At 59.7% G+C, this 12,528-nt stretch overlaps 2 protein-coding genes across 3 annotated transcripts in view; both read right to left on the minus strand.

Annotated features, from left to right (window-relative positions):
• Positions 1–441: 441 nt before the first annotated feature.
• Positions 442–6,209, minus strand: GPR162 (G protein-coupled receptor 162). 2 transcript variants are annotated; one of them, XM_082420245.1, is made up of 5 exons: positions 6,050–6,209; positions 3,140–3,837; positions 2,250–2,439; positions 1,500–1,657; positions 442–1,196 (listed from the first exon to the last, which is right to left on the minus strand). In XM_082420245.1, exons 1-5 carry the CDS (start codon positions 6,072–6,074, stop codon positions 645–647), a joined length of 1,623 nt encoding a protein of 540 aa, XP_082276371.1. In that variant the 5' UTR covers positions 6,075–6,209; the 3' UTR covers positions 442–644. The 2 variants fall into 2 exon arrangements, with proteins under 2 accessions (XP_082276371.1, XP_082276370.1); XM_082420244.1 differs by having other exon boundaries at positions 3,140–4,439; positions 6,050–6,130.
• A 205-nt stretch (positions 6,210–6,414) lies between these two features.
• CD4 (CD4 molecule) overlaps positions 6,415–12,528 on the minus strand; it is a 37,592-nt gene continuing 31,478 nt past the window's right edge. The window contains exons 5-10 of the mRNA XM_082420279.1: positions 12,254–12,487; positions 10,876–11,214; positions 9,923–10,123; positions 9,221–9,342; positions 8,836–8,903; positions 6,415–8,556 (exon numbers count right to left, since the gene is read on the minus strand). Of these exons, the coding sequence (XP_082276405.1) occupies positions 8,526–8,556; positions 8,836–8,903; positions 9,221–9,342; positions 9,923–10,123; positions 10,876–11,214; positions 12,254–12,487 (995 nt within the window). The 3' untranslated portion in view covers positions 6,415–8,525. The remainder of the gene's footprint in view (positions 8,557–8,835; positions 8,904–9,220; positions 9,343–9,922; positions 10,124–10,875; positions 11,215–12,253; positions 12,488–12,528) is intronic.

The raw sequence follows: 12,528 nt of genomic DNA on the forward strand, positions 1-12,528 counted from the left end.
GACAAAGAACTTTCGAACGCAGCAGGGAGGGGAGTAAACTCCAGGTCTGTGACACCAAGTCTGCTCAAACCCTTTCCTGCCCAGAAAGTGCGCTCATTCAGATTTGGGAAAAGGAGGAGCGCTGAGGCACGGGAGATAGAGACATCCTCTAAAACCACCTCCACAGATCTCAACGAAGATCCTTCAAACCCCAAACCAGCAAACTCAAGTGTCTCCCTATGTCCTCCGCCCTCCACACCCCCCTCCCGCCCAGCCCAGCCCAGCCAAGCCCGAGGTGCTCTCATAAGGCCGTCTCTGTGAATGTCTGCATGTTTGTCTTTCTCCGTGCATATTTCTGTGCCTCTGTCCAGTGTGCCTGCTCTAGTTTGTCTTCTATGAGCCATTCCACCCCCCAAGCCTCTGACCATCCCCTTTGCCACCACAGCACACTGGACACAGAGGTTTCCATGGTGACACTTCAGACTTTAATACATTTTGCTAGGGATGATGGAAGGTGAGTCAGGCATCTGGTCACTTGGATGAGAGACAGCAGGGGTTCCATCTCCCCAGAGTCTGGAGGCAGCTGCCTCAGGCTCAGGGACAGAACGAGGTGTTACCCACCCAGGTCCCCCCCACCCACCCAAGTCCAGCAGGCCCATTTGGGCTCACAGGGTCAGCTGGGGGAAGATGGGGTTACCTGGGTCCCAAGATCCTCCCCAAGCTCTTGCACTCCCCTCACCTCCTGTCAGGGAGCAGCGTCGCCCTGCACTTAGCCCCAAAGGAAGTCCAACGACTCTGCAATCAGGGGACCCAAGGGAGAGTCGGCGGGGTGAGACTCCCAGCGGCCTGGGCCGGCGAGGAGAGGGCCCTGGTGAGGCCGTCGGAGAAGGCAAAGGTGTCTCGTCAATGAAGGTGGTGATCTCCTCTCGGAAGAAGCCTGGACCCCGTGGGGGTCCCCCACCTGACCCCAGAACCCCGCCCTCCAGGAATTGGCGAAGGCTGGCCAGCCCCCCACCTTCAGCCTCCTCCTCCTCCTCCTCATCCTCCAGCCTTTGTCTTTGTCCCAGGTACTCAGGAGGGCCCCCTAGGGCCCGGCTCTGGGCTGGGAGGACCCGGATGTCATCAGAGGATGACCACTTGTGCAGGAAGGAGCCAGGTGCCCGAGGAGTAGAGAAGATGTTGGTCTCATCGTGGGACAGGCGGCGGGACAGAGGGACCTGGGGAGAGGAGCAAGTAGACACAGGGGTGCTGCCGGGACAAAGGGGGTAGAGGCAGGAACCAAAGTGGGGACTCTGCAAGATGGCTCCACCCCTTACACTTCTGCAAAACATCCTCTGATGGGCAAACCTGGTTCTGAGCGGTCTGAAGGGGAGCCTCCCTTGCCATGCCTTCCTTTCACCTACTCCTCATGTGCCCTGCAGGCTGGGGCTAGGGAATAGGGGGTCGGGATGGATAACAGGGACTGGAGGAAAGTAGTGAGGGGATACCCAGAATAGGAGGTGTACTGCCTAGTCCCATACCTGTAAGTAGTGGACCCTCTCAAGAGGGGGAAAGAGCATGTGCCTTCCAGGAAGCAGCTTCACTTGGGTAGGGTCCCTGCCCCCTGGTCCCGCGGCCCCGTTGGCATCAAAGCGAACTTTGCACACTCGGCCATCTGCATAGTCATCGCAGCCCCCATCTAGGAGAAAAGAGGGGCAGGATGGTTACAGGCAGGGAATGCCCACTTCCCCACCCCCTTCAAAAGCTCCCACCCCCTTATAAGCTTCCCAGAGAATCCTGTTTCCATTAGTCTGTAAGCTCCAAGAGGAAGACAAGAGTGGCCAACGTCTGTTGCATTCAGTGCTGAATCCCTAGCGATTCATACATATAGACACACTTATCTGAAACAGTTACCCCTGGCCCCCCAATCCCACACGAGGAGCTGTCCCTGTAGCTGGGGAGTCTCTCTCAGGAAGCTTAGCTTTCCCTTGGTTCCACAGCCTTCTTTATGGTTGTGTTAGTTCTCTGGACTGTTTCTTAGGCTCGGCGGAGGCAGAGCTGGCTAGCGTGGCCTTCGAGGGGGAACAGACACCGAGAGGAGGAAGCAGTGGGTGTGCATCGGGGTGATGATTGGGGAGAGGGGAGCCACGAGTCAACCCAGGGGCGCTGCAGGTTCTGTCCAGCAGGGGGCACTCCAGGGCAGCCCGTCCCCACAAGGAAAAGGGCTGGTAGAAAAGGGCAGGAAAGGGAGCCGACGCCTAGGAAAGCGAAAGCCCAGTCCCTCCTCTGACCGTCGTCGCCATCCTCCTCGGACATGATAGCCACGCACTGCTCCCACACCGTGCGCACGTCGGCGCGGTAGCGCTCGCAGGACCAGATGAAGGAAGGCAGCAGCAGCGTCTGTGCCATGGAGCACCACAGCACAGCCAGCACCATCCAGGGGGGAGCCGAGTCCGACTTCAGGGAGAAGAAGCTCACCACCTGGCAGGAGGATGGAGAGTGGCCCCGGGTCAGGGCCCAGAGCCGAGGGGGCCCACTCGACCCCAGATCCGACATCTTAGTGCAGCCGGGGGCGGGGGTGCAAGAAGTCAGGAGCGGATGGCCCGGATCACATAGGGTCAGGACAGAGGCAAAGTTGGAGGTGAAGAAGGTTGAACAGAGGGGAAGGGATTGACTCAGAGGAAGATCAGGAGAGAGTACTGGAGAGAAAGCCCAGGGGTCCAGAGGGAGCGGAGCAGACACTGTACAGTAAACTTGAAGACAGACAGAAATAGGGACTAGATGGGGATGCAGAAAGCTGGGGGCGGGGGTGAGCTCTCTGGGGTTGCCACCCAGGGGTGCTCAAGACTCTGTTGTATCCAGAGGGAGTTCGGGAGTGGAGTGTGGAGCTTGGCAGCTGGGTGATAGGTCTGGGGGGCTGAATAGTGGAGCTGCAGGATAGATGATGGAGCCAGAGGACAGGGAGTGGGACGGAAGGATGGATGATGGAGTTGAGTACTGGTCACTGGAGAACAGGCTACGGAGCTGGGCTAATGGAAACTAGGAGATGGATGATGGAGATGGGGGTTCACAAGTGGGGCTGGGTAGAGGAGAGGAAGATGGATGATGGAGTTAGAGGTCAGGTGATCATGCTGGGGTCTGGATATTGGAGGAGCAGGTGGGGGGGGAGCCCCAATCTCACCAAGATGGGCACCCCTGTGAGTGAGTCATAGAGAAAGACGATGGCGCTGACCAAGTTGGTGACCTGCAGGGATGTCTTGGCCGACTCGGACCCATCCAGCGAGGACCGCCGCTTCCCTCGGGCATCTTCCACCACAATGGCCGGCACCTCAAAGGCTGGCCGGGTGCCCAAGCCCCCTGGCCCACCCCCCTTGGCCCCGCCCCCAGCCCCCGCTCTCCGGGCCTGTTGAGCCCTCCGGGGCCGGGCCCACAGCGTCTGGTAGAAGGTGATGGCCACACAGACCAGCCCCATGACAATGCCCCCAAGTAGCAAGAGGCTGAAGCAGACGCCAAAGCCGAGGCCGATCTTGGAGACTATGAACTGGCAGCCGCGGGCGTAGTAGCGCTCGCCGTTGTTGTGCCAGCCAATGGAGGGCAGCGTGGAGAGGATGAAGCTGACCATCCAGATGCCCACGACCGCGTGCAGCGCCTGCTTCTTGGCGTTGCTGAGGCGGTAGTTGACGGGCCAACGCACCATCCACATGCGGTGGTAGGAGAGCGAGGCGACGGTGAAGCAGGTGGCCAGGGCCAGCGTGTAGTAGGTGGACACAAAGACCTTGCAGATGCTCTCGTTCCAGTCATAGTCGGAGGAGGCCTGGCGCCGGAGCTGCACCACAGCGAAGGTGGTGAGGGGCACGGCCGCCATGAGGATGTGCGTGCCTGCCAGGAAGCAGAGCAGCAGCTCCAGCGGCTTGTGCTTCTGCTGCTTGGCCGAGATGCTGAGGATGATCCAGGCGTTGGCCAGCAGCGCCAGGAGCCCGCAGGCCAGCCAGGACAACGCGTTTGAGCGGAGGGAGGCCTCCTCTGCCCCCGCCCCACCCCGAGCCATCCTTCGTCGGTCCCCCCACCCCCCTTGAACTCTTGGGGGTGGGGGCTAGGTCTCACCCAGGAGCCCCACTCACACACACCCCCATGATGCCCACAGTCCTTGCCCTGGAGTGAGGCAGGCCGCCCCTAGGCCTACCCTAGCGCTCAGCATTGCACGACTGACCCAGCTAAGGTCAGGTGTGGAGGACAGGGGAGGGGACTGAGGGTCAGCAGAGGTGGTCCTCCGCCTCCATGCTGGGTGGAACCCTTCCAGAAGTATCCCTGTAGTTGATGGGGGAGGCAAGCTGACCGCTTTCCCAACTAGGTGGCTGGCTGGGAAGCCCTGGTCCCCATGTCGGGACTTGCAGCTGTCTTCTGCCTCTGGTGCTTGGCCAGTCAGGGGTCTTCTGGATGCCTCAAGGGGCATGGGGGCGGGGCTCAGCCGCCTGGGCACACTGCAAGGGAGAGATGAGGTGTGGAAGGGGCGGAGCAAAGGTTGGGTCTAGGCTGGTCTCCAGCTGGCACCCAAGGCTCCCTTCTCTTGAAATGATAGAAATGACTGGTTACTAGGGGTTATGGGGTCATTCGGAACATTCTCCTGCCTTAAAGCAGATGGTCAAACACCCCACACAGATGAGAGCCCTGCTTTCCAGACCTCCAGGAAAGAAGGTATTTTGACCTCCTGTCTCCCATCCTTCGTCAGCCATTTTTCCTGCTTCTGGCGCTCCTGGGTCCCTCTTTCTGTCCCCTGCTCAGCACTCCTCAACCGCTATCTTCACATCCCTGAATCTCTCCTCAGAGCTACCATGGCAGAGGCAAGACTTGTTTCTTCTTGAGGGCTCACTGGAAACTGGGATATGGTATTACAGCCGTTCCCCAACCTTCCAGGCTCCTGGGTCCAGGGGTCCAGGTGCTCAGTTCTATCTCCCCAAGCCTGCATGACCACCCGCCCACTCACCGGGTATCTGGGAAGATGGGAGAAAGGAGGCTGGGACCAAGGCGGGGGTGGGGTGGGGTGGGGTGGGGTGGGGGGTGGCAGGGAACCCGAAGGCAGGGGAACCACTGACATCAGAAGCATCCAGAAAAGGAAAGAGGGGGAACTAGGGGGAAAAAGGAGAGTTTGAACAGAAGAGAAGGAAAGAGGGGGCAAAGTGATAGTATTTGAAAATAGAAGGAAAAGCCAAGAGACCCCTGGAGAGGAGGCTTTGGGGGGAGGTGAGGGGGGGATGGAGGGAGGGAGCAGGGAATAGGGAGGCTGAGAAGAAAAGCCCAGTGTTCAAAAAGGTTCGGACTCCCTCCACCTCATAGACCCCCACTCTTTCCTCCCCTGCCCTGAGCCTCAGTTTCCCTCTGATGGGAAGGAAGATGTTCTGGATTTGGTGACTCTGAGCTTCATTGAGCCCTGGGGAGGGGTTCAGAGGAACTCGAGTGAGAGCCTGAAGAGAGTGGAGGCAGGAAGGATGGGTATAATGGCTTTGGGGTAAGTGAGGTAAAAATGGGGCACATCAGTGGTAGGGTCTGTTGCCTGTAGCAGACCCTTAGACCCTTGCCCTCCGCAAGAGGTCCTAGTCCATCCCCCACCTTTGTCTTCGCTCGGAGCCCAGTACACCCTAGTTGCCATGGCAATGGCCAGCTAGAGGGAGATGGAGGGACTCGGTCAGGAGCGCCCCCCACCTCCCCTCCAGCCTTGGACCCCTTCCCATCCACACCCACCCAGGCCCAGAGGGTGGGCTCAGGAAGAAAGAGCTGGGGACTCGGGGAGGGAGGGAGGCAGGAAGAATGTGAAGGACAGAGAGAGGAGGCGAAGGACGGAGAGAGATCAGAGGAAGGTGGGAGGGGGTCCGGGGGACTCCAGGGCAGAAAGGGGTCCCTCGCCCTGCCCTTCGGGGTGAAGGGGTAAGGTCAGGCGGCTCCTGCCTCCTGCCTGCCACCCACAGCGGTCTCCAGGGCAGAAACAGCAGGTGGCTGGGGAGGAGGGGCCGGCCCGAGGGGAGAGGAGGCGGCGGGGGGGGCGGGGCGGGGAGAGGGGAGGGGACCACGGGGGACAGGGCCGGGGTCGCCTTACCTCGGGCTGCGCCCAGCACTGCCATGGAGACAGCACTCCCGACGCGGCTCTCCCCGGCTCCCGGCTCTCCCCGGCTCCCGCCGCCTGCCGGCTCCAGCTCGCCGCCCTCCTCCCTCCTCCCTCCTCCCTCCGGGCCTCCCTCCTCCCGCCCGTCCCAGCCGCTCCGTTCGGCCCCCTACGTCCCTCCGAGCCCCTCTCTCCCGGGGTCCTGCCGCCGCAGCCCCGGGTCGGGACGGAGGCGAGCCTTGAGGGGCGGGGGCGAGCACGGGGCGGGGGACCGGACGGTGGGGACTTGGAGGGGGAGGGGCGAAGAAGGCGCCAGGAGGGAGGGGGCGAGGAGGACGGCGGGGAACCGGCTTCATTGGAGAACTGGATCGTGTCCTGCCCCCACCCCACCCGGTTTTCAACACGAACTCAAGCTCGATGAGGCAGCTGGTGTTGCTCGGGGAGTTGGACACGTGTGTCACCGAGTGTCACTGTGTGTATCTGTAAGGGCTGTGCCCGGGGGGAACCTCACGCGGGCATGTGCTGGAGGCTGCCGAGTGAGGGGCGCTGGTGAGGACGCTGGGGCCGCTTGCGGGATGCGGGGTACACAGGCTGAAAGAAAGCACCCCACCAATACACACCGCTTCCCCCTCCTGGAGCACAGATTCACACTTGCGTGGGCGACACACACAATTCTCCCGCACACATCACAGTTTTTCACCAGCAGGGCACACACAGCCCCTGCTGCAGTCTCTCCCCTTCAGTGTATCACACACCCGCACACTCAGGGCCCTCTGGGGTGGGGAGGTGGGTAATCGGCCTCCAGAGGATTTTTCCCTCCCCAGGGAAACTTCATCTCCTTCCTGGGAAAAGCCTGGCAACCTCTCCTCTGGGTCTGACCCCACAGATCAGAAGATTCCAGGTCCCCAGAAAAGAGCCATCTCTCTCTCTCTCTCTCTCTCACACACACACACACACACACACACACACAAATGAAGAAGAGCATCTTCCTTAAAGTCAGTCTCTTGGATTTTTCTGTCACATCAGGGAGGCAGGGGTGGGGAGTGGGCAGGAATACAAAGCAAGCCATGGGGAGCCCTGGAGACAACCTGGTGTTCTTCATGGAAGAGGCAAGCCGGAAGGAAAGGAAAAGGGGAAAGGGGTAGGGATTGCGGGAGGTGGTGAGAAAGGGAAGGGAGGAGAGAGAGGCAGAGGAGGCTGGGGATCCTGAGAGAAATGGATCAAGAAGAGGAGGAAGAAGAAAACTTGTAAACCCAATTTTCTTGTCCCCTGAATCATTTGGGGGAGGGATGAAGGGGGTTATGGGGCAGGGAGACTGAGGCCCAGGGGGTATCTCTGAGGCCCAGAGGTACTCTCAGAGGGTTCACTCTCTGGCCAGCTCCGCACCCTGTCCCCGTGGCAAAGCTCACCTTCTAGAAGGTTCTGATAGGGTGAGTGGCGGGTCACTGGACACTCTCCCACAGGGCCTGTGCTCGCAGCCTGTGCCCTGATTAGGAGAACTGCAGGTTTTGTCCTCTGGTAACAGGATTCTGCTGCCAGCAGATGACGGAGGAGGGATCCTAGGCAGGGAGGCCCTGAACTCTCTGAGGCGACCTCCCTGCGGTGAAGGGAATCCAAGGTACATACCGGGCACCTATGACCAGCCAACTGCAGAGATCTGTGTGGTATTTGTCCCTGTGTTCAAGAGATAGCAGTGGACCTAGAGGTCAAGAGACCTGGGCTCGTCCACGTACTAGCCGTGTGAACCTAGGCAATCATCTGACCTCTCTGCATTCCATTTCTGGTCTATAAACTGGAGATGATAATCTTGGTCCTGTCACTACCAGTCTTGTAGAATTTTCATGAGGTTCAAATAGACAAAGGATGTGAAACTGATTTGTAGACAGCGCCACGCTGCTTGGGTGGTAAGGAACTGTATCTGCGCACGAGTGTGCCCAGGGTGCTGGTCTGTGCTCAGGTCAGGATGTAAGTCTGTGGTTCTGCTAACACAGGGTAAGACGCAGGCAGAATGAAGCAGCACAGGCCGGCAGTCAGGAGCCTTTGGATCTGGATCCGTCCTTGACTGGCTGTGTGATCTTGGGCTAGTCCCTGCCTTCTCTGGTCCCAGGGTCCTCTCCCGTACAGTGACAGCCCTGTGCTTCGTGCTTCAGACACCCAGCCTCACCCTCCAGGCCAGGCAGGGCTGGTCCCACGTGCTCCCCTGAGATCCAAGTGAGCAGTGAGGGAGAGGGTCGAGAAGAAATCATCAAAGAAGGGCTAGGGTTTGAGTGAAAAGGAAACGGGGAAGAGGGGGCGTGAGTGAGCCTCTGGAAGAGCGGACCCAAGGCCCACTGGACGGGGAGGGCAGGAGGCAGACAGAGGCGCTATGCCGGCTACATTCATCTGGTCCGCAGGCCCAGGAGACCAACAGGAGACGCAGGGGGAGCCAGCTGGGGAGGCTGCAGGTGGGAAGCTCCTCCTGGCTGGGGCCTCAGGTGAGATTACACGTCTTCTGGAGCCGGCTGGAGGGACGAAGAATACGAGGAGCACGTCTGTTCCTCCCCAACCCCTTGCTTTCCAGGCCCTCCGTGGCTCCCAGACCCTGCTTTTCTCTTCCAGCTCTGTGATGGCCTCCGGACACGTCGCAGGCCCCCTGCCCCTCACCTCGCCGTCCTCCACCTCCCGCCAGCTACCTACCTCCTGGGCCATCCCTGCCCGCTTCTCTCCTCGCCACCACCTCCCTCTAGCCCCCATCTCCTCCTCTCTTCCTCCCCTCCCTTCCCTCTCGGCCCCCTAGTTACTGCGAGCAGTGGCACGTCTTCTTCTCGCTGAGGAGTGTCTTGATCTGAGACATCCGCTCTGCCTGGCGCTGTCCAGGGAGAAAGAGAGGAGTCGTGAGGGTCCCAGGCCTCTGAACGGGAGCTGCCCCTCGGAGGGGGGCGTGGGAGGGGCGAGGCAGTGCCTGTGGCTGAGGCCATCTGTCCCAGAATTAACTCTGCGTCTTCCTGTCTCTCCCTCCGCGTGGGATCTGGGACGGGGCCCAGCTGGCAGCGAGGCAGCCGAGCGGTGGGCAGAGGGAGCCAGAGCAGAAGCAGGTCACAGATGCAGGACATCCTTGCTGCCTACAGGCCTCAGGTGCTCGAGTGCCCTGCGGGGGAACGAGGGGATCTGGGGAGGCTCACTCACCCTGCGGTGCCAGCATTTAACAGAGAAGATGCAAAATCCAACGAGAAGCAGAAGGCTGGTGATCCCCCCCAGCACCACAGCCAGAAGCTTCGGCCAGGCGTGGGTGAGCACTGGGGGCAAAACTGCAAGAGAGAGAGCTGTGCTCAGCTCCCTGCCCGCTGCAGTCAAGCACAGGGCACGCAGCGGCGGGGTTGGGGGGGGGGGCCCGAGGAGGGAGGGCCTCGTTGCCCTGCCACACTTGGGTCTGGTCCTTGGGCTGGGAGAGCGGGGCAGGGTGCACGGGGCCCCCAGGGGCCCCCAGGGCCGGAAGGGAAAGGCTGCGGAAGGGGTTTTAAGGTTTAGACACTGCACTGTACCCTGGGGAGCTAGAAGCGGCGGTCCACGCCATGTGCCGTGCGCATGAATGTGTGTATGTGTGTGTGTGTCTGTCTGGGTTTGAAGAGGAGCCAGGGAGGGGGATCTTGGTCAGGTGGGCCCCATTCCTGGACTGTAGACCTTAGGGAGATGGGAGCTTGCAGGACTACAAGAGCCTAGGACCACCCCCACCTCACCTCATCACCCCTGTGTCCAGGCACCATACCTATAACCCACCCATCTCAGAGCAGCTGGGAGGCTGGGTGGTCTCCACCAGCCTTGGGAGCGTCCCGCAGTGGAGGAGGGAGGGGCTCGGGGTTAGGCCACGGAATCTGGACTCTCACTCACTCTTGACCTTGGATTCCAGCAGGACTTTGCCCTTGTCGCTCAGTAGACACTGCCACATCCCTGCTTCAGGGCCCAGCACCGTCACCAGCTTCTGCTGATTTGAGACCCTCATACTCTGGTTCTCCATCTTCAAGCTCAGTGTCAGCCTGGGGGAGGTGGGTCCCAGCACCTCACAGGTCAAACTGTTTTGGGACTTAGTCACTGCAGAGGGACAAGAGCCTGAGACTGGGAGCCTGGACCTCTGGGTTCCCAGCACCTCCATGCTCTAAGGGGATTCGTAGGACAATGAAAATGATACTTTACATTGGCATCCCTCTTTTAGCCTCTCAGAGCATATTTTCATGCAGTTATAATGGAGGAAACAGAGCTTTTGAGGTCCAACAGTCTTAGATTTGAACCCCAGCCCCACTGCTTACTATCTGTGAGTCCCTGAACAAGTTACTTACCCACCTGAGCCCCAGACAAAAATTAAATGGAGAAATACATGTAGAGCGCTTGAATGGGGCCTGGCATGTACGAAGCATCAAATGTTAGCCATTATTATTTGTGAAGTTGTTATGATGATTAAGGAGATAAGGATGGGGAGAACTCAGTGTGGCACCTGACATTGTCACCATCACTGTCATACTGTTACCTTCTTAGGAGAAAGCCAGCCCACAGAGGGGAGGGGCTTAGTTGGGGTCACAGAGGGTCGGGCAGAGGCAGAACTAGAGCCTGGTTCTCAGGGAGGCCCCTTGGGAATCCTAGTGGAGGCCGGCTCTTGGATGTCAGGGAAGGACAGAGGATTGCAACCTCATTTCAAAACCAGCCCCCAAACCAGAGGGCCCTTGACTGGCTCCATCAGGCAGCCAGGGCCTAGGCATCCCTTTGGGGGCCTGTCCTGCCTTGGAGGGTCCCAGGGCCAGGTCCCTCCACCCCCACCCCGCCCTCGCCTTCTCAGCCTAGCCCCTCACCTCTCATGACCACAAGGTTCACTTCCTGATACAACTTCCCCTTGGTGAGATCCAGGGTCAGGTTTCCAGAACCTGCGTACTGCGGCAAAGCCCGGGGCAGAGTGAGGTGGAGCGGGAGATCCTTGCTCATGAGCAGCTTGAGGTCCTTGCGAGCCTTTTCCACAGTCACCTTCCTGTTCTTCAAGGTGAAGGTGATCCAGGACTGGGGGGAGGAATTCCCCTTTGCCTGCAGCCAACACAACTCCCCGCTCAGATTTTCATCTTCGAATGTGAGTGGGAAGGAAAAGTTCATCTGCTCCCCCTCCTTTGCATAGACTGTGCTGGAGACCTCCTGGAAGGCTGGAGGGGGACGGGAGAGAACCTGGGTCCATACGCAGGCACGCGGCGGGTAGGCACGTGGTGGGGGGAGACGGGAGGAGACCAGGTGAGTCCAAACACCTAGGCCGCCATTCGGGCGCTTAAATTCCCATCTACCTCTCCTCTCCTCTCTCAGCTCTGCACCCCAGGGAGGTCCCACGGCAGCACCCCCTCTCCCTAGAAGCCCTCCTAGAACAGCCCAGCCACAAGGGGCCTCTCCCTCCTCAGGATCCTGGAGCACAGAGGCCATTTGGCCTGTACCACTTGGGTACATAAGTTATCACCCTTCACAAGATAAGAGCAGATACTGGCTGACTACGTGCCAGGCGCTGTTCTAAGTGCATTCCGTACATTACTTCTCCCCATAACACGACAAGGTAGGCTAGACCATCCCTCTTTTACAGATGCGAAAACCAAGGCACAGAGAGGTTCAGTAACTTGCCCAAGGCCACACGGTTAAGCCAGAGCCAGCATTTCAACCAGAGTCCACACGCTTCACCACCACACTACCCTACCGTGTGTCCCATAAGCACCTGGAGGACAGGATCTGGGGTAGTGCCTGCCTTTTGGGCTCTTTTTTTTCCGTCCTGATGCCTAGCTCAGGAGGCATCAAATTTGCAACGTCAAATTTCATCAGGGCTGGCTTGCTGCTGTGAGTGTCCCTGAATGAGTGGCTTTGCCAACTTGGTGGGAGGGGGGAGCTGAGGCAATGGAGAACATAGACGCCCTTGACAGCCCTCCTTTGGGGCTTCCTCCTGGGTCTCTGGGGTCCCTCACATCCTCACATCCCCTGTCCCTTCCTTCCCCCATGTCCACTACCCTGAGGCGTGGCTGTAAATCAGCATCTTGAGGGAGAGAGGGCCCAGTATGTCCCCCAGGGCAGACTTCTGCTCCAGGGGGCCCTGGCGCTGGCCTCCTTCCACCCGCACCCCACACCAGACCCAGAAGCGAAGCGGCAGCGAGAGCAGAGGGAGCGTCTGTCAGGCAGGGGGGGCCTGCGGGGGAGGGGCGCGCCTCTTACCCAGCACCAGGATGTGTTTGCTGAACACCAGCGTCTGCTGGTCCTGGGAGACGGTACATGTCCAGGTGCCACTGTCCTGCAACCCCACCTGGGGCAGTGACAGACTCTTGGCCTCATTCTTCCTTTTATTCCCTGGACCTTTCCATTGCACTGAAGGGTTACTACCAGAGGGGCCTTCCAAGGTCATGGTCAGGCTCTGTCCCAGCATCAAGTGGGTGTCCGAGCTGGCAGTCACTGTGGGGGGAGCAGGCCAGTTGTGTCACACACAAGCACCA

The sequence above is a fragment of the Balaenoptera physalus genome (genome assembly GCF_965194825.1).
Source record: "Balaenoptera physalus genome assembly, chromosome: 13".
Lineage (NCBI taxonomy): Eukaryota > Metazoa > Chordata > Mammalia > Artiodactyla > Balaenopteridae > Balaenoptera > Balaenoptera physalus.